The 23807-nt window shown below is 41.8% G+C and overlaps 1 protein-coding gene across 8 annotated transcripts in view; it reads left to right on the forward strand.

Moving 5' to 3' along the window:
• BBX (BBX high mobility group box domain containing) overlaps positions 1-23807 on the forward strand; it is a 147947-nt gene that overhangs the window by 93948 nt on the left and 30192 nt on the right. For 7 of the 8 annotated variants that reach the window (XM_076350413.1, XM_076350358.1, XM_076350394.1 and 4 more), the window contains 4 exons: positions 4685-4752; positions 12188-12268; positions 19854-19934; positions 23241-23321. In XM_076350413.1, coding sequence (XP_076206528.1) covers positions 4685-4752; positions 12188-12268; positions 19854-19934; positions 23241-23321 — 311 coding nt within the window. The remainder of the gene's footprint in view (positions 1-4684; positions 4753-12187; positions 12269-19853; positions 19935-23240; positions 23322-23807) is intronic. The other variant, XM_076350349.1, reaches the window with a different exon arrangement.

Genomic DNA, 23807 nt, shown 5'->3' on the forward strand with positions numbered 1-23807 from the left:
TCAAAGGAGTAACTTCTCGGCTCCTTAAAGGTTTATTGACTTAACGCAAAGAACAAGTAATAGGCCTTGGTCTACCTGTCTGCCATCCCCCACTGCTCCTGCTGGGCTATCCAAATGTAGAGTTTCTGAGTACAGAGAGATCTTGAATCAACACCTGTCAGAGCAGAGGACAGAGAACTTAAGAATTAATTAGAAATTAATCTAATCCATTGTTTTCTCTATAGAGCCATTCATTTCTGAAGAAGGCCCTTTTGTGCTACGTGATTTGATTTTTTTTTTTTTTTTTTAAATTTATTTATTTATTTTTACTGCAGACTGACTCAATGAGCATAGTCATTCATAGGGGTCTCACTCCAGCCCTCACGCCAATGAAGGCTGGCTATTTCTTGAGTATAACAATAGCTCATAAAATAATGACAGCTTCTGACAGAGATGTTAGCAGCATCCAAATCATGACAAGTCTGCCATGCCAAATGGATTACTGTTTTGTCAACTATATACCAGTTCATGCTAAATATGTTTTGTTGTGTTCTTCTCTCCTTGACTTCACATGGTAGTTCAATTCAACTCTGACTCTTCTATCCAGCACAACCTCTTTTAAAATTCAGGCTGTGTACTAGCTGATGAACTAAAATGTAGCTGAAGCACCTCAGAAACACTTTTACCTTTGAAATGCTACTGACTGTCTTGCATCTTCAAGGCAGATAGCTTCCTTAGGACAGGAATTATATGATTCCAGAATCATTCCAGGAAATCTGTTTTACTTGTTGGTAGTTGTTAATCCTGTCTTGATTCCTTTTTACATATTACATTTCATTTTGGAAAATGTAATATATAGAGAGTAAGATCTTCCTTTCCTTTTTTAAGTCCCACACAGCCCATATCTCTCATTCTACTTTTGGCATTCCAGCAATAACCACCCCACTTTTAAGCCTCACGTGTTGACCTACCATTGTGTCAAGAACCTGAGGTGTGGCACCAGCATTGGGCTTCTGACCTGCAGACCCACTAGTGGTGTCTTTGCTCATCCAGCCTGGAAGTTGTAACTGAGCATGTTTTTCTCATGATATGGCTCACCTGTGGTCTGTTGTAGGGCATAGGGCAAAGACAACTGCTGTTCGCAGGTGAAGGTGACCATTGCAGCATCTACTCTCACAACTACAGAGCTAAGTGAGCAACAGCGTTGCTATACACATGTGCAGGGTTCCCGATACTTTCACATTTCTGCATCAGAAGAAAACCATCTGAGCAAAAAAGCTTTTTAGTGAAGCAAAGGGTGGAAAAAAGACATTTCCTAGATTAGGCAATATCCTGATAAAGATGCAATTTTTCTTTTTTAGAAAGAAGCTTAATTCTGCACCCAGGTAAAAGTTAGTTGAAACTGGTACCTGCTGGCCTTCTTTCTGCTTAGTTCTTCCTCAGTTCTTTTCTTTCCTCTGACTGAAAAATTGTGATGATGAACAAGCCAGCCTGCTGAGTTTCTAACCAGACCAATACTAACAAAGTATGTCATTCCCAAATAGTGAGATGGTTTGAAGTTTCATCAATATTAAAAACAGTTGAGAAAGTCACGAATTGCCTCCCATTCTGCACGTCAAATGTGTGTGCTGATTTTTTAGCTGTAAATTGCTTTAAAATAGCACTTATAATTCTTAATTTGTCGTACCAGTAAGTTCTTAGTGCCATAAGAGAAACATTGTTGTGCTGAGAAGGCACTATAAACATACAACAGTGTTTGCATATTTACATTTTGTCTTCCCTTAGATGAAGTTATTTTGTAATTTGAAACCTTAGTGGAAGGATTTTTGTTTTTATCATGATCAGACATCTAAGTGCCGGCCTTCTGCTACAGCTGCAGCATAAGTATTCAAGTTGTTGAAGCACCAAATTAAACTTTCACTTTACGCTTAGCTGTCATTTTTTTCCTTCCTCTTAATTTCTATATTTAAATAAACAGTTTAAGTATTTGCTTACTCGGGGAAAAGACAGTCCTATCCTTGTCCTGTTATGATAAGCTACTTATTTGAAGGGCAGAAAGCTGAGACCACCAAGAAGATATTTAGAAGAGGGGGAAGAATTTTAGAGCCATAAGCTGGGTGTTTTCCAGTTGGCCAAAACTGAGGAGAGGGAAGACGACCCACAGGTAACTAAAGTGAAGCACAAGAGAGCAGCTGGGAGCCATCATTGTGATCTGGGCTTAAGATTAAGTGCTATACTGCAGTGTGTCAGGCAAAGTGTTTTCAGGAACTGTAGAGAAGAGTTAATGCCATTGAACAGAGCACAGCTCCTCGGACGTGGTTGCCCTGCTGGTCATTCACATACAAGAAAGATGAACTCCACCTGGAATAACCAGAGAGGAGAGCTACAGGGATCGCTGGGACTGTGGGAGATGGGCATGCTTTGATGATACCGGGAGATCTTGATTTGCTTAGGCTAGGAAAGCAAGTGGAAGAAGAGTAGGGTGACTCCTGTAAACGGAGAAGAGGAGAATACCATTTAGGGAGAACAGTTATTTAATCTTAAAGAAGCGGGGACCAGAAAAAATGTGTACCACCTGGCCCTGAGTAAATTTAAGCTGAAAACTGGAAGAAAGCTCTTAATGACTTCCATTAATAATAAGAATAAAGAAAGTAGAAAGCAACCAGCCAAACCCTTACTGTTCAATGTGGAGCTCAGTAAGTTTATTATGGGCCTGGAGATCTCTTCCGATTTCTCCTTCCTCCAGATTAACTGCCTGCTCAGACATTATCTTTCAAGATACATGTTCACTTCTCACTTCTTAATTGCTCTGATGTCCTCTTGTTTGAAGGACTGAACTGTTTCTGATCAAGTATTTTGATGGCAAAAAGTGCTGTGCTGACAGGCTCGCTTCACTTATGAATTGTGCTTAGGTACTCGCTGGCCCTTCCCATTTTCTGTCTCCATTTCTTCAACCACTTCTTGTTACTAGATCCTGCACTTTTGATAGTGCCTTGTCTCTTTGTAGAAACTTAGTATCTTTTGTTCCCTTTTCTATTTAAAAGTAAAAAGTTTAAAAAAAAAAAAACCTACAGAAAACCCATTCACCTTCTACCTGTTTATTATGGTAAAGGAAAAAATTAATTCCAGTTGGACATTGGGTTTGAAGCCAGATGCTATTTAGGCTGTGTTCTTAAGATAATGAGCCACTCTTCTATCCTTGAGATTAGTGGATGAGCCTGGTTTATTCACGTTGCTTTCCTCTGCTTCTATTTACTGCTGTTCTAAAAGAGTATTGAAAAAACTTACCCTGTGAATGTCAGTGTGAGATGCTATCTGAGGGAGAACTTTTGGCTGCATCTGTGGTATTGAATTAAACAGCACCAGTGAGTATTCCCGTGAACTGGACCTTGATCATCTGTAGCACTAAATAGTTTGGAGGTTTACAGGTACAGGTTTGGCCCATGTCAGCTGAAAAGCTCAACAAATTCCTCGGCACCGCTCATGAGTGGGAATGGGCCAGGGGATTTCCTGGTGGGCATTTTGGATGCAGCTATTCCGCATCTAAATTTTGCATAACAAAATGCAATCAAATGGACAAGGGTAACTGTGCCACTTGGCCTCCATTCCAGGGAATGGTCCCAGGCATGTGTAATTTATTGTTGTAGAGAGAGTTTTTGTATAGTTTAGTGAAAGGAAATTGGAAAACGTGAGTGCACACTTAGTGAAACCTGGGGAAAGTTACTTATCTTTGGTGTCTCATCATTACTGAAGTTGGTGTCTCAGCAACACAGCAAGGATAATGCTTCCCTTTCTCTCACGTTGTGGCTGTTGTGCGAGGCATTTGGGCCACAGACTGTCTCCCTCTCTCTACGTGACACTCTGTTAAATCAGGCCTCTGCATTGCTTCCAAGGCACTCCCCCAAAATCAGACAATTAGTCTTCATAATGATGAAGAGCAACCACTGTTCTGAGTGGAAAAGCCACTCCATGAGTAATGCAGTGCCAGTGTTCATTGCTTTCACTTCTTGTTGTCGTTTTCCGAGCTCCTGAGGTGCAGGAAGGCTGTCAGCATCAAATACTTGGAGAAAGAACATTTATATCTCCATTTTATTTTCCTCAATTATATATTGTATTGGCAGGGCAACGAGTAGGCAGGCAGCTTGCCTGGCCAGTGCCTGCACTGTTCTGGCACAGAGGATCAAGCGCTTCATGCTTCAGAGCTGTCAGGCTGGCACTTTTCACCACTAAATGCAGCTCTAAATTAAAGCTAAACGAAAATAGAAATTTTGCTTCAGAGCTTGTTCCATCCTTTTACTTGTTCAGTGGCTAAGGAAGGGAACCACTCCCTCAGTAGGAGCATCCATGGAGTTATAAAGATGTGCAATATTAGAGCATCTTTGTGTATATTTATGTATGAGATCATTACAGTTGCTGTTTTAAAGATATCCATCTCTGTAGTACATAAAACCTTTGGCAGTAAAATTGTAAATCCACGCAATGGGGTGTTAAGCACACAAATCCAATTAAATCCTTCAAACAGCTTTGAAGGCCTCTCCCAGAGAGTACAGAAATGGTTATTTGTGATTCTCTTGAACTGCCTTTTATGGCAGTTTGCTTAGAGTGTCTGTGACAAGTAGTCTTCTGGGGGTTTAACGCTGTAAATGGTAGGTTCTTTAAACAAGCAAATGAATAAACTTAAGACTTGGTTTTACTCTTTTAACAGATCCTACACAAATGGGAGGCCTGAGCATGCTGCTTCTAGCAGGGGAACATGCCCTGACTGCACAAGAGGTAAGGAACTCTCTTCTCTCCTTTACTGCGAGCCCTCAATTTAAAGAGAGCTCTGAAGAGGAGTAATTGACCAGTGGTAAATGAAAGTTAAGATACATCTTGGGTAACCTCAGGTGGGACTGAAGTGGGAGCCCTGTGATATGAGTCTTGTATTCCAACCGTGAATGTAGAGGTTGGGCCCAGTTTTTATATCATTTCAGTATTAACTCCGCTGACTGAATATTTGATCAGACCGGGCAAGTCTGCCCCATGAGAGGATATTGTCACAGGTGGAAGGGTTGAAATACAGTGACTATGTTAACAAACAGGTGGTTTGCAAGCTCTTTTGGGCAAGGATTTAATATGCTTGTGCAATGCCTCACACAACTGCGGCCTTGGCACTAACAGCAAAATAAATACCTAATAATTTCCATACAGTCAGTGTCATTATATATGCATTCTGAAACCATGCAAGTGCTAACAGGCAATCAAAGTATTGCAGTCTACTCCTATTCACTAAGTCTTTATGTCTAAAAAGAAGTTTGTAGTTCAGTTGCCATCACAAGCATTTTGTTTTTATGAAGGAGTCTAGTAAATAAGTGTTCCTGCATATCTCCAGTAGTGCAGAGATCCCTGGTCTTTCTTTAGACTGATTATTATTTATGATCTATTTTTTGGGCCAGCTTTGAAAATTGTTCAAGAGGTAGCTTGTATGTTGGGTAAAATAGGTAGTCACTGCCATAAATATCTAGCCTAGAAAGAAGAGCCATGGAAGTAAGGAGGGTTTCTTTTTTCTTTTTTTTTGTTGTTATTGGGAGGAAAAGCAATAATTAACTATCTATATGTGATACCCCCAAATGCGAAATGTGTAGTGCATTTGAGATGGGTTGCTTCTGTACTGCCAAGACTGAGCCAAGACTCCTCAATGCTTTGCACACCAGTTTGAGCAGTGGAAGTCTTTATGCAGATGTGGGTACTGGCTTTCTGTGCTGCAGCATGAAAAATAAGAAACACTAGGGTAAGGTTGGCAGAGAAGTGTAAAGAAATTGATTATTTTGTGCTAAAATGAGAATGTCCTGTAGTTTTGAAACTTTGAATCTCTCAGCTTGAAGTTTTAAAAACTGTTTTTACTATGCTATAACATTTAAATGAGAGGGAAGGTGTGTTGTAGTCACAGATCCTCAGTTCCATTAAGAAGGGTCTTTGCTATGGCCTTGTGAGTTGAGCTTTCTTGGTTTTACATGAAAAGTACCTCAAGTAGTATGATTTCAGATAGCAGTGAGGGAATAAAATCTACATGTGGATTTAGAGACAAATCAAAAAGGATGTGTGATTGTTTTAGTATATGAATGTCTTTTTAATCAGGATTTTCTTTTTTTTTTTTTTTTTAACAAAAGACACATTTCCCATGCGCCTACATAAACCCTGTTTTTTCTGATAGAAGCATGCAATATGGCTTGTGATGTAACAGTTACTTTATGTATAAGCTATACTATGCTGTGCTCTCTTGGGCCTGTAGTCTTCTTTTGAAACCCAGCCCTCCACATTAAAGAGGCAAGTTGTGTAATCTGCTTTCCCCCAAAACGTAGAGCAAAATGAATGTCATAAATACTAGTTGAGGGATTTGTTTGGTGGTGTTAGAATCATGATGGGCCAGAAATTAGCCCGTACTTATTAGTAAATTACCGTATTTTAATTGTCCTACACTATTTGAGAAGCAGGTATTTTTTATATATATTTTTATATGCATGTAAGTATATAAATATATGTTGTATATCTAAAACCCTGGCATTTCTTTAAAAAAAAAAACCAAACAACAGATGCAGTGTCATTTTTAAAGGCATGCTCTAAATGATATCATGTAGTCTTCATTATCATTAAAACATGTGCGTATACATGTAAGATACACATGCATATGTATGGTTCTTCAACTGGCGGACCGCCAGACGTAAGATTACCTGTCAACATGCAATTTGACTGCTTGTGCATGTGTATGATTATGCAGATTTGGGTGGCCTTGTAAGCATAGGTCTTAACAATTTTTAAGGTGATAATAGTATTTAATAGAAAGGAGGACAGCATTGGCATAAGTTGCTCAGAACTTGGGAGAAGATGAGGGAAATGATACCTACAGGTCTGCTAATCCTACGTAAATGTATTCAGCGCCCACTGATTTTCTGTCAAGTGTATGTTAAATGGATGTATAGGGACTTTTCAAGTCAGGTGTTTAACCTTCGAGTTGTCAGGAGCCCAGATGTCAGGTAACAAAGTGAACAGGTGCCAGCGGGAGGACGGGAAGAGGCACAACAGCGATATTTATGAAATTGCCTTGAGGCTTTAGTCACCATCTCTGTGTGTTGCCAGTTATGTTCCTATTTTTGTAATTTTTTTCAATAGACTAGAGTTTTTCTTCTGATAACAGAATTCAGTGTCGGTACATGATTGATTTCCAAGCAGCGGCTGGAGTTACTAAGCAGATAGGCAAGAGAAGCTACAGACCTTACCAGCAGTAAAACAAAGGACTTGGATATGCAGTGAGTTTCCACCTGGTGCTTGGGTCCTTTCGTTAGTTACACAGGACTATGGTGTGTATATGAGCATATTTTGTTGAACACCCGAGCAGAAACGCCAGACGGGCCTGCTCCAGGTTCTGTCGTTGTGCTAGGCAAAGCCTGGGCCTCACAACAGGTTTATGAGCAGAAAGGCTGAAGCTGGGTGAGGACCACTCCTTGCTTGCCCGCTTACCTCCCTCCCTGCACATCTCCCTTACTTGCCCATCAGGCCCTTTGCTTGCCTTACAGCAGCACCTAGTGGCCTGTCTGTGGGTTACCGCCCAGAAATCCCGGAATTTGTAGCGTGGTCCAAAACCTGGCTCTTCTACCGGTTTCCCCCCTGTGCTGCTGCCTGGAACATCAGGACGGCATTCTCGCATTGGTCAGTGTGGAAGGTGAGCCAGGGGCTGTCCTTCGCCTTCGTTCAGTGTGATCCGTTTTAGAGCAGGTTACGGTAACCTGCAGGGAAAGGGAGGCTATGGAGGCGTTACCCTTGTGGTTTCCTTCTCTTTGAGAGCAAAAGGTTATCTTGCATGCAATTCCGGATCTGCACAGGGTGGTATTGCCCAGGGTGTAAATCAAATCTCTCAGTGCAGCTTAGGGTAAGCTGGAAGGAGGAAAGAGGAGAAGAAATGAGGAGATGCTGAGGACGTTTTACTACAGCAGGAAATGAGACGTATGCGATGGCACTATCTGTGCATCCATTCCCTCCGGTAATTATTTTAACGCTTTGATCAGGTTCAGCCTGGCAGAGGTTAGAAGTCCTGGAGATAGTAACTTTCCCACAAGTCAGGAGTGTGTGGGGAGCAGCAGAGTAGAAGAAACATGCTCAAATCAGTACTTCTGTCAAGCAAAGGCAAGAGCATTAACTTTTAAAGATAACGGAAATTGATACGAAAAGTATGGTTGTTCTAATCACAGAATCATCTCTGAGTTACTGGGCACCAGCAATCTGTCCTTTACACACAAAGCTGTAGGATACCAGGCTTCACATCTTCCACGGCTTGTGGTTCCTGTGCCACAAGGTGAACAAGCTGTGCCCAACCCCCAGCACATGCCCTCAGAGGCAGCGAGAAGGCTCGTCCTCCCTCTTTGCACCTGCCTGGGGCGCAGGTGCCTTACAGCGCTTGTGTTGCAGGGGCTAAGCCGTAATAACTGCTCTCGGGAGGGCTTTTCCGCTCCAGCACGGTGCTCCTGGGGTGGCACAGGTCAATGGCTCCCAACTCAGAGCTGGTTTGTGCCGTGCCAGCTCAGGCGTGTGTTGACACGAGCAGGACGAACCCCCCATAATCCAAGAGGAAGCAGTCAACGACCGGCTACGCCACCTGGATGCTCACAAGTCTATGGGGCCGGATGGGATCCACCCGAGAGTGCTGAGAGAGCTGGCGGAGGTGCTCGCCAAGCCACTCTCCATCATTTATCAGCAGTCCTGGTTAACGGGGGAGGTCCCGGACGACTGGAGGCTTGCCAATGTGACGCCCATCTACAAGAAGGGCCGGAAGGAGGATCCGGGGAACTACAGGCCTGTCAGCCTGACCTCGGTGCCAGGGAAGATTATGGAGTGGTTCATCTTGAGGGTGATCACAAGGCATGTGCGGGACAACCAGGGGATCAGGCCCAGCCAGCACGGGTTCATGAAAGGCAGGTCCTGCTTGACCAACCTGATCTCCTGCTATGACCAGGGGACCCGCCTAGTGGATGAGGGAAAGGCTGTGGATGTGGTCTACCTGGACTTCAGCAAGGCCTTTGACACCGTCTCCCACAGCATTCTCCTCGAGAAGCTGGCGGCTCACGGCTTAGACAGGTGGACTCTGCGCTGGGTCAAAAACTGGCTGGACGGCCGGGCCCAGAGAGTTGTGGTGAATGGAGTTACATCCAGTTGGCGGCCGGTCACGAGCGGGGTTCCCCAGGGCTCAGTACTGGGGCCGGTCTTGTTCAATATCTTTATCAATGATCTGGATGAGGGGATTGAGTGCTCCCTCAGTAAGTTTGCAGACGACACCAAGTTGGGAAGGAGTGTTGATCTGCTCGAGGGTAGGAAGGCTCTGCAGAGGGATCTGGATCGATGGGCCGAGGCCAGCTGTGTGAGGTTCAAGCAGGCCAAGTGCCGGGTCCTGCACCCGGGTCCCAACAACCCCGTGCAACGCTACAGGCTTGGCGAAGAGTGGCTGGAAAGCTGCTTGTCGGAAAAGGACCTGGGGGTGTTGGTCGACAGCCGGCTGAACGTGAGCCGGCAGTGTGCCCAGGTGGCCAAGAAGGCCAATGGCATCCTGGCCTGTATCAGAAATAGTGTGGCCAGCAGGACTAGGGAAGTGATCGTGCCCCTTTACTCGGCACTGGTGAGGCCGCACCTTGAGTACTGTGTTCAGTTTTGGGCCCCTCACTACAAGAAGGACGTTGAGGTGCTGGAGCGCGGCCAAAGGAGGGCAACGAAGCTGGTGAAGGGTCTAGAGCACACGTCTGCTGAGGAGGCAGCTGAGGGAGCTGGGGTCGTTCAGTCTGGAGAAGAGGAGCCTGAGGGGAGACCTTGTCGCTCTGTACAACTACCCGGAAGGAGGTTGTAGCGAGGGGGGTGTCAGTCTCTTCTCCCAGGTAACGGGCGATGGGACGAGAGGAAACGGCCTCAGGTTGCGCCAGGGGAGGTTTAGATTGGACGTGAGGAAAAATGTCTTTACTGAAAGAGTGGTTAAACATTGGAACAGGCTGCCCAGGGAAGTGGTTGAGTCCCCATCCCTGGAAGTATTTAAAAGACGTGTAGATGCGGTGCTTAGGGACATGGTTTAGTGGGCATGGTGGTGTTGGGTTGACGGTTGGACTCGGATCTTAGAGCTCTCTTCCAACCTTAATGATTTTATGATTCTGTGATTCTATGACACGTTCATGTGGACGTGCCCCTAGATAGGCAAAGGAAGCTGCGAAGCCACGGTCTCCGTTACAGCAGGTGGGCAGAGCTCAGGCATGCGTGGCCCTGCAGCGCCTGCCCCGGGGAGCAGAGGGGTTTCACACGGCTTCCTCATTCACATCGCTTCTCCTAAGCAATGAGCTTCTCCTGCCCTTTCGTACAGCATGTTGAATAGGCTCTGCTTGCAAACAAACTGCTTCAATAGACACCACAAACTAAGCTACGTAAGGCAGGTGGTCGAACTGCAGAAAATTTAAGTTATATGGGGAACCAAATCCCAAATTTGCTTATTCCTGGGACAATCCCATCAGTGAAGTGGCCTGAAATAACAAAATGAGCGCTCATATAAGGATGCTGCTTGCATGTCTATTCCACACCAGTGCAGAGACTCAGACCTCCAGAGACGGGTCACTCAACAGCAGCAAGTTTGGTATGCATCCCTGGTACAATCCACAGCACTGCTGAGGCACAGATTTTTTAAATGGATCATACAGAAACATGAGAAGAGCAGTAATAAACATTACATCAGTGAAAACAGTAACACAAACCGCTGAAAAAGCAAAAGACAGGCATTAAAAATACATTATTTGTGTAACCCTTTGGGTTGGTATGCTCCCATAGTACACTGATAAAACATCCTGCTTGGTGTTTAATAAATATAATGGAAGCATAGATCATAGGAGGCACTGTTACTGCTTGGTTTTATGGCAGGGAAGAAACAAGTTTGACTGTGTACGTAAGCAAATTGTCGTGTGGTATAGTTCCCCTTGGCCTGTGGGTTGCTACACTTGGATTTAGTGTTTTCAGGGGGGTATGGGTAGCAGATTCCTGAAACAAAATGCTACTGTGCTCTTGCAGTGCTTAAGCGTATCGGACAAACAGCAGCAGGAGCAGCAGTACAAACTGCATGTGCTGTAGGCCTGCTTATTCTGTGGTGCTTTGTGCTTACCAGCAACAGATGCAGTTGCTAGCTAAATCTCATGTGTGCATTCACTAATAAATGCTATTGACATACTTGTTTTGGTAATAAATAAGAGAAAAAACACATTAGCAGCAAAATGTTTTAAATAAACTGAAATTTCATGAAAAAATGAAAAATGGTTAGGGAGAAAACAATCCATCCTGTTATTTTCCTAAAATCCCGCAAAGGCTCCTTCCTTTCTTCTGTTTCCTATAAGCCATGTTACATACCTTATTTTATACGAACTACCTTAAGCTTCTAGGAGTTATGCATGTAAATCTTTTACACTCAAATGTGACATTTAATGAATGTATCATATTTGGTACAATTCCTTTACAGAATGATGCTTGATTAACACATTTCTGGCTAATAAGAATAGTATGGCTAAGCTCAGTGTTAGTTCGAGTAAGGCTGTTGTTTTTGAAGTCATATCTTTGTACTTTGATTTCAGAAGTTACGACTCTTTCTTGAACTGTGTCCCATAAGCGCCCCTAAATGGATGTTTAGGTATATTATTTGAGCAATTCTAGGCTTAACTACCTATTTTCATGCTGTCAGGTGATTGGGGATTATTTTTCTAGTAAGTATTTCTGTCACTTAGCAACCCTCAGTGTCTTCAAAAAAATTTTTTTTAGCTTCTAAGTAGTTTCCGTATTCAGAATGGTAGTACAAATTACAGATACAGCAGTGTTGATAGCATCACCAATACGAGGTAGTTGTGTATGTAGCCCAATATCCTCAGTTTAGTATTCTGTTGCATAAAACTCTCTTGCAAAGTTTGGAATTATAAAAGGAAAAAAAACCCTGGTATTTTTGTGGTCTTTCTGAGGTGATTTTCAAGTGTATTAAAATGGGTGCTAAACTATGTTTTCACCTATAAATTTGATTTAACCTGTCCAGGACTGCGGAACATGAGATTGCCCATCTTCTCTTAAAACACTGCTTCTTGTTACTGCTGCCTGGTATTTTGTTTTGCTCACTGTTGTTCTTAGCTCGAAAGAAGCACCTTTGAGGTCTTACTCTGCACACTCCTTGTTTCAGGTTTCCTCAAGTACTTGCCAATCTGATGCAACTAATTCTACAGAAACCTGTCAGAAGTCGTCATTGTTTCAGTTTGCGGAGGTGAGTTTCTTTAAAAAGGGTTGTATTCCCCAGCGTTTTCCTTTTAAGAAGCATCTGATGTTCAGCTGAAAGAGAAATCAAAAATCTTTAACTAAAATTCATGCTTTTATTTGTTCCTTCTTTTTGGTTTTATGGTACTGGATCATGTATCAGGTAGATAGGTCAGACTCGAAGTGCAGCAGAGTGTGTTTAGGAGCATGGTGGAAACCCTGGTGCAATAATGGAGCTGTGGTTTAAGCAGTAATTTAGAGATGTGTCACTCCTGCACTTAGTTTTAAACTAGAGTCTTACTAACTAAAGTTTTAACATGTATATTTGGATGTTACATTATGTCCTTTATCTATTGTGGCTGCTTTAGTCGTTGACCCCATCAAAAATAACTGTAGTTCTGGAATTCCCAAAATTTTCTTCTGTAACCACCAAATAGCTCTATGCAACTATGCTTTAGTTTTGCAATGTGCAACGTTTTTGTCAACGTATTTCCAGTTATGGCTAGAAGTGCAACTGTGGTGTTTTGGTTTGGGGGGGGGTTGTTTTGGTGTTTGGGTTTTTTTTTTAAGTATACACCATTTCATCCAAGTTTTAATGGATTTCACTGACATAACTAACACAACAAGAATGAGGTTGCAAAGAATCCTGGTCCTCTGCAAGCCTCACTTGCTTGTTTATATCTTTCCAACTTCTGAAATGATCATAATCAAGTGACATACAGATATTTAGCTCTATAAATATTGATTGTACAGGATGCTGGGTGGTGTTTGAGTAAGTGCATATGGAAAGAAATTGTGTCATAGCAGGGCCTTTTTATTACCTGTTTTCACATCAGCCGTGAATCTGACTCCCATGTGTTTAATACTCATTGTTGCGTGCACCTTCATACTCCTCCCTAAATGTCATCACTTACGGAGCAGATACGTTGCAATACTAGCACACAGAAAATGTGATTTTTTTGTTTGTTTGTTTGGTTTGTTTTTTGTTTGTTTTAACATCAACCCACAAGACCTTTAGTTCCAACTTAAGATCTGAGGCTTTCAAAATGTATTATAAATAAAGCACTGATCCTTTATTTCTGATTAAAGGTAACGGCCACAGTGAAGTACATAACCTGTAGTTAGGCTCTTAAACAACCTGCTGGCTTTTCTTGTTAGGAAGAGGAAATGCCTGGTGTGCCAGCAATGAAAAGCGATACTTAGAAGCTTCTTAAGATTGGTTAATTCCAGTGTCACTTATGATACTTCTATGGTAATAATTCATCATCCATCTTCAAGCATTTCTAAGATGCTTTTGCATACTTATACTGTCAGTTGAGCAATGTCATACTTCGTATAGTTCCTCTTGATAACGCTCTGTTTCTTGAATTTCAGTCTTTCAAAGAGTAAGACAAATACCGGCTCACTTAATTGTTTCAGTTCATTTTACAGTGCCCAAGCAGGAAAGTGCCAGAGCCATGTGGTAGTAGGCAGGAATTGTGTTGTGGGCTACAAGATAAGCTCTTGCTAAGGGCTTGTGACCCCTGGCTTTTCCTTACCCCTCAAAGAACAGTTTCAGTAGGTGCCAGGAAACAAGCTCATCTGCTCTGCTAAAACATGCGGTTTAGAAGTAGCTCACTGATGATTGGTAATGAGAAATGCATATTAGCTAGTCTGTCTTTTCAAGGATGTTAAACAGCCTGTAGTGAGGCTGCACCTAACCAGTGCATGGTAGGTATGTGTGTCAATGGCAAAAAAATTGGTACTTGTACCAAGGCCTAACATTAATCAGAGGTGTCATTTGCAACAAAAATAATTGTCACAAGTTTAACAGTATAAAATGGAGTTACCTTAGTGTCTAGGATAGATCTGGTATCTCGAAGTACCTGCATGCATTGTGTCCCTGTCCACACTTACCTTCCTTGCTAAGTAGCAATTTGTGCTCTATCAGCACCACCATTCTGCAGTCTCAGGTCTTTCACTGAACTGTGAAATACAATAGTGTTAAGTTTTTGTTGCTAACCCTCTTTTGACATCAGCGGGCAAATAAAAGCTCTTCAGAAAACTCGTTAGACTGTTATATTGATCCTAGGAAATATTTTCCTTGTGAAAAATAATTCAAGATCACCATTTCACAGATCACCCACTTACGTGTCTCCTGGAAAGCAGATACTGTTCTTTGTACGGGTGTGCTGGGACTCGTTTGCATGCTCTTAGGTACCAGGAGTCTTTCTGTATGAGGATCGGAAATTTAGCCCATTGAAGTTTGATACTGAAACTGAAGAGTTAGGTAATACAAACGTAATTGTTTTCCTGACAGATCTCCTCAAGCACATCACAGCCTGGAGTCCCAGGAGTTGTAAAACAAACCGAGGAATCTGCATTGTTTCAGTTTGTTGAGGTATAATGGCTGAAATATGGTGGGGGAGGATGGGAGGAAGCAAGGAACCAGTAAGAGTTGTCACTGAATGGCGAAGCACACTGTCTTGTAAGGGATTCCCATCAGTAGATGTTTATCTTCATGACAGCATTGTGTTAAGAAAATTGTGGAGGGAATAACCAGCGATTGGATGAGATGTTGGCCAGTTCTACCAGCTGTAGCATACAGAAAACGTACTGGGCTTGCGAACATTACCTGACCTTCCACACCAAAGGACCACTGCGGACATATTTTCCAAATGGCCTTTTAATTTACATCTAGGAAAACAACAAATAAAAGACATTCTGAAATGACACTATGCACTGCCTATGGAACATGCTGCAGCAGTGCGAAATGGCAACTCCCCTAGAGGCAGGAATCCTTTGAAAAATAACCTTGCCGGTCAAAGAAAGCTTATCCCAACAGCTACAAGAATATGTAACAGCATCTTTAGGTGGTGACTTGTAAAGCCTATAAATTACCCATAAGTATGTAAGCTATCCTTCTTCCTCCATGTAGTGAAGATTTGGAGTTCTTAAAGATTGCTTTTAAGAATTTCTTCTCCTATGTGTTTAATATGCCTCTGTGAATTGACTTTCCACACATATGCTGCTCTTGCCCGTTTGGGGGAGTCTGGTACTGCTTGCAGAATCAGTTTTGCTAAAGGTATATTCAGGGTGTGTGAAAAGACTGGGATTAGAGCTGGTGCTATTGTGGAGGAGCATAATGGGATGAAAGGATACCCTGTTTGTTATTCTGTGTGCTTACAGAGGTTTGACTACATACAACATGCTTCTTTCTGTTAGATGTTAAGCTAATTGTGTTTTTAGCTTGGCTAGGATGGGCCTTGTGTTTCTTAGGAGGCCCAATTAAGAAAAAACAATTTACTGATTCAGGTGCCATAAAATACCTGACTACAAACACCCCTATAAAAGATACAATAGAGTTAATATCTCTAATCATGAAGATGTTTTCATATGTGCCACCTTTTTTTAAAGTTACAAGTTAATTTGGAAAGTTTTTTTGAGCAGGACAAAGCCATGTGCTGACACCAACCTTTTAAACCAAGTAAAAGATATAAGCTGGAAAACATTTCTTGTCAATTTTATTGCAAAATATTGCACGAGTGAATCTGTTAACTTAGTTTCAAAAATCTTAGCCATCTTACATTTTAATTAAACAGCAATTTCAGATATCTGCAGAGTTGAACAGGATATGAATTGCGTTTAGTACAGCATTTTCAAATTGTCATGTAAAACCTGACTTAGCCATACTTTCAAAATTTCACAGAACCTAAAATCATTTCTTCTCCTAATTGAACAAACAACAAAATGACAAACCTGAAAATTGTTATACAGATGTGACAGTGCATTGAGTTGCATACTACTACACTGAGCCAGCTCATTTGGCACATTGGAGTGCATGTATGAATCATCAAATGTTAGGTAGAAGAGGTGCTTAGAAAGTTAATTAGAAACTGGAAAGGACAGTTTTAAAGTCAGGGTTAATCTCTTTTTTTTTTTCTTGTAAAAAATATTAAAATGTCTGTGCAGTCTGGAGGGGGTTGTATTTTTTTGATTGTTTTTTCAGTGTCTGGAAATAAGGGACAGAAATCTGGAACAGCAAAAAACAAAACAAAAAGAAAACAAAAAAATACCTTGTTGGCCATGGTTATTTCTCCTGTGTTATACTGTTGTTGTGAAATCTTAATGGCAGTGACTAACATCATGTTTTATCCATAGCAATAGAGAAAAGGCATTTTTTTTAAGATCACAGCCTGATTTCATTTAGGTTGTTCCAGGGGAAAGTATTGAGCATGCTACAGAACCTCTTTAAGCTTTCTCCCCCCGCTATTAAAGCTGCTTGTGCTCTTTCAAATACAAGGGCTTTCATTTGCACAGGATGTCTTTGTCAAGTTTGGCAAAAACCCCGTTCCTTACTGTGCCACTTCTTACTGGGTCCTGTCTATATGAACACATTACCGCATTTAGTAAGCTAAATTATGATAAGCAATTTGCAGTAGGCTGCTGTCAGCAATGTGCAGTGCTACAAAAGAAAAGAGAGAGGGAGAGAAAGTAGTTATTTAGCCAGTAGCCAAGTAGACCTGTGAAGAAATGTGGAGTGTGCTGTGGTCTGATGTGCCTGGAGACTTTTGGCAGACGTCCCAGCTCAGTTTTGGTTCTGGCTGGGTGTTCTTCATATGTTCCCTTTCTCTTTGCCGCCTTTGCAGCAGGGTGAGTAAGAGTGCCTCTTTGTGAAGACAGCAATCGCATTGAGTAGACTTGTCATTTAAAATGGACACCTTTACCCCAGGAGTACAAGTCCCCTGTCACTCAGAAACAGCTTGTTATATGTAGACATAGCATGGGATTCTTTCTTCTTTACAGCCTCAGTTAGCCTTTCATCTGTTTGTCTGTCCCAAGTGCTATAGTCTTCAATTAAAGCTATTGAGGATATGGCTAATGAGGCCAGCCCAGTGACTTGCCACAACAGATAATGAAAGTCCTGGGAGTAAGACTTCGTTGGGTCCTGCAGGCATGCAGGCAAGCGCCTTGGAGGTCTTCGAAGATGATGTGACATCGTTACAAGTTTTTTGACATTTGGAATGTTGCCAAGTCATGCTCTTGGCTTTCTCATTCCACTGTGATCTTGGAAATACTTGGCCCTGCCTTTGTCCTTCTCATTTGTACCTTTATGGAAAGCCATTATATAGGCCAGTGATTTCTGAGCAGTGAGCTGTGTTCCTTAGCATGGTGGCTGTTTGCAAGCTGTCTGCTCACATGGGCTGGTTGCTGTCATCCTCCTTGTCATGTGAGGGAAGCAGAGCAGATGGGACCCCTTGCTCTCTTGGTCTTACTGGATGCGTGTTTGGCAAACGCGAACAGATGGTGATGACTGCTTCATAGAGAAGAAACACAAGCACCTCTTAGATTTACTTAGCTAAACTCTTATCTGTTATTAAACAAAGAAAATGCTTCCTGAGAGTGGAAGCAATAAAATTGCTAGTTCACCCATCTTAAAAACAAAATTAAGCCAAAACCCACAAACTCTTCACTTTCAGCTGCTTTTCTGAAGTTTTTCTCTAGGTGATTTAATGAAAAAAACAATCGCATGCAGCATGCAACAAGGTGGAATTTTCTTTGCTAGTCCAGCAGGTTACTATCACTTAAGAAAAATGCATGCTTGAGGATGATTTTGTCACTGCTGCATTCTCGCATACTCACTTTGACCGGGCTTGCGGGCAGCCCTTTCTCTTTATTTCTGTGCTGAACAGAAGGTTTGAATGTAAAACTCTTGGTCAAAATGCCTTGAAATTGGGAATGCGAGAGTTAGTATCTTCTCTTCCAGCCTTCCCTTAGGTAAAGCTGTAATCTTCCCAGGTAAAGCCGTTACGTAAAATAGATTAATATATTTGCTGTTTGCCTATATACTGAAATTATTAAATATCTGTGTTGAAGTGAAATGCCTATTCTAGGAGGGAAATGAAAAAGTGGTACCATGGCACATGCTTCTTATGCAAACTAGAATGTAATATAGTAGCTAAAATGCTGACCTGCACTGTAATAAAATATAATAACTTGATCCTAATGATCCCCCAGTTAAACCTCTACATAAGAAGGGGCTATTTGTGGTTGTAGTACTGCAGGTTCTGATTATTCTAATTAAAACTGGAAGATGGTGTTGAGACAGGGAATAAGATCTGTAGTCTCACTGAGAGCTGATAGATCAGCCATCCTCTTACTTCTGATGTTTGGCCAGCAACTTCAGCAGAATGAGTTCTAAGTTTGGCTCTTGCAGTTTGATTTCTTGACTATGAAGAGAATTTTTTTGCTGAAGTGAATTGTTGGCTTCCCCTCTTGCTATTAGTACTATAAGGATCTCGCATTTTGTTAGAAGCACCCATTCTATTGTCAAAACAAAATTCTTTACTCTTTCCTCACATTGTGCATCAGGAGGCAAGATATGCCTGCATGTTCTCAGGTTATACTTCACTGTGTGGGGGTTTTTCTGTCCCTTTTCTGCCATTCGTATTGCACTGAAAAAATCATTAAGGGCTGAGAATTTATTACGGTAGAAAGATAAAATATTGAGGCCCTCTTCCTGCAAAGTGCAGTGTACAAGATCACTTACTCCAGTGGGGTCCTGAGCAGGTTCACTGAACTGTCTCAAAGCAAAACTAGGATTTTGAATTATTTTAGTTTAATATTAAAAATTATTATTAATGCACATTCAAGTATTATTCACCATATTTTAAATAGCTTGCAGTAAATGGATGTTCTGGATTGGGGCGGGTGTAATGAATCTCCTTGACAATTGAAAAGTAAACTCTTCAAATAATCTAGTTCAAAAGAAAGACATTATATATAAAGAGAAAGGCTAAGCTGATAATTTTTGCATCTGAAAGATCATGGTCATAAGCGTGATTTTTGTGATGAGGCAGATGCCACGGAAACACTGGTGGTCTTGCCCCTAATCTTAGGGCTTTTCAAGGCTTCCAGGTCAAATACTACCATGTAATGCCATGCCAAAAAAGATCAAATATGAGAAATAATGATTAATTCTTGCGTTGGTGAACTCATAATGCTGCACTTGGAAACAGGTCAGAAAAAATTTGGCTGTAAAAGCAATTCCCTGAAGTGCGGTGGTTGTTATTTACTCAGCGCTGGTGCTGGCACACCAACATATATTTAGAAGGCTAGATTTGATCTCCAGATGTAAGGTCTTCATTCTTTTTTCTAACTAAAGAAAGAGAAACAAGCAGTGCCTGTGAGGACAAATGGTCCTCTTCTATATCTAACCAAATGGGAAATACTGCCCAGGCTTTCCGGGAGAATTTTATTTAACCTTGACCACCACATTTCATGCTTTTAAGCAACAGGTATGTCTTATTCACTTAGTCACATAAAACACACGGTACGATAGAATATTAGCTGTGGACAATACAAACGTAGAAGAGAATCCATGGGCCTAATCTAAGGAAGAAATTCTGTATTTGCTTGTATCCTGCTGACTTCTAAATGCCTGTTAAGTGTTTCTTGGATGGGATACCCTGTCTGAAGTAGGGCCTTCTGCCAGAAAGATCTAAAAGTAACTGATTTAACTAACTCCTTAATTTTTTTCATTCTTTTTCTCCCTTCCTTTCTGTCTTTCCTGTGTGCCACTGAAATATTTTCTCCTCTGTTCGTTTAAAACCTAGATCTCATCAAATACTTCTCAGTTGTCAAGTCCTGAGCCAGTAAAGCACTGTGGGAAGTCGGCACTCTTCCAGTTGGCAGAGGTAAAGTTATACCCATTAGCATCACAATGGGAAGATGTGTGTATCTTTCCCCAAAAAAGCATGAATTGTGTAAGGTTTGCTCTAGTATCAAATTTGGTATTTCCAGAAGCATAAATTAGTAAATAATGGAATAGCAATAGAATTAGGCAGTGGCAATGGCCCCAGGGACCTAGCTTTTCTTTATATACTTGTTAATGTGCATAGTTTCTTGGAGACTGCACAGAAAAATTTACACTTCTTTTTAGAGAAATTGCCCTTGTAACTGTAATAAAAACAATGCTCAGGGCAATAGCAAAGACAAGAGACAACAGCATTTTTCTTAATGGGGAGCTGAATACCAGGATTCAAAAAGTAAAGCTTTGGTATAAGGACTGGAAGGTGCATTGCTGAACGGGGACCAAGAATAAGAAGAGGAAAGTAGATCATCAGGAATCTGTATGAAGAGTTGGAAGTTGAAGCAGTCTAAGTTCTGAAATTGGCAGCTGTCAGCAGTAATCAAGAATACTAGGTCGGGTTTCCCAACAGTCCTAGAAATTCTCTGAGAGTCTTAAATATAACCTTGTAGAGGTCTCCCATTTGATATGTATGAATCACTCAAAAACCTTTGAGGCTTCGTGTGCAAATATTACTCTTCTTGATGATTGAAAGATGAAGATACATGCTGCATTCCAGGTAAATAAGGGAGGATGCTAGCACCTTATGTGTACACTTCTATTCCCTTTTTTTCTTTTTTTTCAAAATCACTTCCTATTTCAGTGAGGAAGATGGTTCTCTGGATCCCATCTAGTGGCATCCAGCAATATATTCTTGCTGGTGAAGTTAATTCCTCTCAGGGAAAATGTGGAAGCACTGAAATAAAAGTATTACATGCCTTGTTCCATGGATAGTAATGCTACTATCTGACTTTATAGGAACTTATGTGAGTGGAAGAAAATGGGCCTTACCATACAGCCAGTCCCTGGCAGTAGTAGAGTTTGTGGGTGTGTGCTATGTTGTCAGCAGTGCCTATGCAAGGGTGATTAACCTAACTATGATCAGTGATCCATAAGGGCATTTGACTGTTGCGGCCCTGGGACAGCAGAAAGGCTGATAATATTTAGTCAGGGACACCAGAAGTTTTTTGAGGTGTCCTCTTACAGGACAGCAGCAGGCTTTGAGTAGTGCTGTTCTGGAGTAAGGCTGCTGCTGAGTGCAGCCTGACTTTTGGAAGCCAGCATTAAAATTGTGATGTGACTGTAAAGCTTGTGAAGCCCTAATTTGGGGGAAGGACAGGTGCTTGTCCACTGGAGTGCAGAGTTTGTACTGCAGTTGGCGGAAAAAGTGAAGCTAAGTCTGGCAGCATGACATTTGTGTGTTGGACAGGTTTCTGTGATCTAGCTCTCAGTGTTTGCTCAGATGGATTCCTACAAGCCTAATTTAATACACAAAATGAATGTTAAAGGCTCTGATTCAAACTGAGAAAAGCATGGCAGATGTACTAAGCACGTCCTCCTTGTTTCTGGCTCTTGTAGGACATTAGTGCTATTGATTTCCTCCCCCACCCAGTTTTGGCGATCTCTAATGTTGGATTGTAATTGAATAAATAAAATGTGAGAGATTCAGCTTCAGTTTTCAGATAGCAGTTCAGGACCTGGTTTGGAGCATCCCAAATAAACTGTGTTCATTATCACCTCAAGGGTGTCTTAGGTTTGCAAGTTCATTTGGCAGACATCTGTGCCATGCCGCTGTAACTCCAAACCACGAATGCTGTGCACTGGAGGGGACTCGACTGCTGTCTCCATGCTGCTGCCATGGCAGGGGTCTGGCGCGTGGGAGCAGCACACCACACTGCTCTGCTCCTCCTTCATCTCTCTGCTATGTGGATTAACCAATTTTATCTTTTCCACACACCCCTACCCCCCTTCCCTATGCCTTCCTTTTTGATATTTCACAGTATTTCACAGATGGTGATAAAATAAAATGCAGAAGTGGGTTAAATTATTTTCTGAAAAATTCTGAGAATTTCTTAAGTTTCTAAAAATGGTTGGAGCAGCCACTCTGCAGTCTGAAGCCTGGGAGGCTGTTGCTGATCATATCTGCTGAGTCTCTTCCTGTGCCTAAATGCATGCTTTGTCTTTAGCCTTTAGTGTGGAGGCATGAGGGTGAAGGGAGGCACTGGTGGGGGTGCACGTCACCTCCACAAGGCAAGGAGGCCACTTCTGCCACAGAGTGCCAACAGCACTAACAATGCGTGGCTGTAAGTGGCGTTTGGAGACTTGAGCTGTAATAGTCAGAGCTTGGGAGATGCTGTGAAGAGCTGCGCCTTCCAGGAGACATAGAGATACAGCATTGTTTAAAAAAAAAAAAAAGTTTAATTTCCTTTACGGCAATGATGGGTCGATTTCTGCAAAATCGACTTTCTGGGCCTGTGTTGGTTGACAGCAATGAAAACTGAGTTTGGAGGGATAGGGGGAGCTAAAAGGTTGTAAACGTTTTAGTTCCCCAGCCCCTAGAACTCCCCCTCTTTCTAAGGAAGCAAGTATAAGAAACCTGGAAGCCTGATCAGAGATTGTGGGATATGTCCTTAAAACCAGAACATTTTCTTCATACTGATGGCCAATCCTGAGACTGATCCTTTTAATTTGTTTAGAAAAAGATAATTTCTTTGCACCTAGCTCAAAGCTGATACAAAACACTCTATTGAAGAGGATCACGACCTGATACAGGAAAAAGATTTTGGAGAATAATCAGCTACCTGCTTGCCAGACAGCCTCCCATACTCTTGAGGAGTAGTAAAGGTTACCAAAGGCTTGAGGGGTCCGACTTCACTTTGGTTTCATAGCATCTCTTTTATGAGAGTCCTGTAGGACACCAACAGGCAGTGCCATAGCCTGACAGGAGTAACCTTCTTAAGCTATGACAATGAAATGATTTTGCAATCAAATGTCCAACTAAGCCTGTAAAAACACCACCAGCTGGGTTGTGTGCTGGTGTAGATTGCTGCTTATCCTCTGGAGTCTGTTTATTTGAGAGAGAGTATGTGCTCCAGTTCATCCTGCTCTTCAAAGGGAGTCCTGACAAGAAGATCCCCAAATCTGGAAATAGCTTGTAGTGTCCAGTGGTATTACCCACCGTAGCAATGGTGGAGCAGGGTTTTATTTATAACAGCATGCACAGGTCTGCGCTTCTTTTTCAGTATGTAATCTTATGAATGAATTTTTGGAAGAGGGAGGAAATAATCCATTCAAAAGCTGTGTGGTAAACATAAAAGAATTGTGCTAGTAAAATAATGTTTTTCTTTTTTCTCCCCCTCTGTTTTTTCTTTAGATTTCTTCAAGTACATCCCATTCAGGTTCTTCTGATTTAACAAAACAGTGTGGAACATCAGCATTATTTCAGCTGGCAGAGGTAATATTAAAATACTGGTGACTAATTACCACAGGCACAGTGGGGCGGAGAAGTTAATGATGTTGATTACCGAAGTCTGGAAGGCAGAACAATGCTACAGTTATAATTATACTGTTGCTTATGGAAGCATAAATTATTGTGGCCTGGGTGCCACAAGTCAAGATTTCCCCAGACTAGCCATCACCTTGGAGGTTTCTAAGAGTCTGTGCTGTAGCTGAGAAGAAGTACTAGTCCCTGGTGGCAAAGGGACTTTCCAATCGCCACTGAAATTGTTTCAGTTCCTTGTTTTAGGGTTTGGGGTTTTGACTGGTTTGGCCAGGGATGCGCAAGGAGTTGAGAAAGAGGGCTGGATTAGTCTGTTACTCAGATTGGGGCATTGCCATTGCAAATACCTGTTAAAGGTCATTAGTAGCTTTCATTTATTTTTGCTTTTCATGCCTACTGTTTTTTGAAGTGGGGAATAAACAGGTCAATAACTTCTATAGA

This window comes from Aptenodytes patagonicus, chromosome 1 (assembly GCF_965638725.1).
Source record: "Aptenodytes patagonicus chromosome 1, bAptPat1.pri.cur, whole genome shotgun sequence".
In the NCBI taxonomy this organism is placed as follows: Eukaryota; Metazoa; Chordata; class Aves; order Sphenisciformes; family Spheniscidae; genus Aptenodytes; species Aptenodytes patagonicus.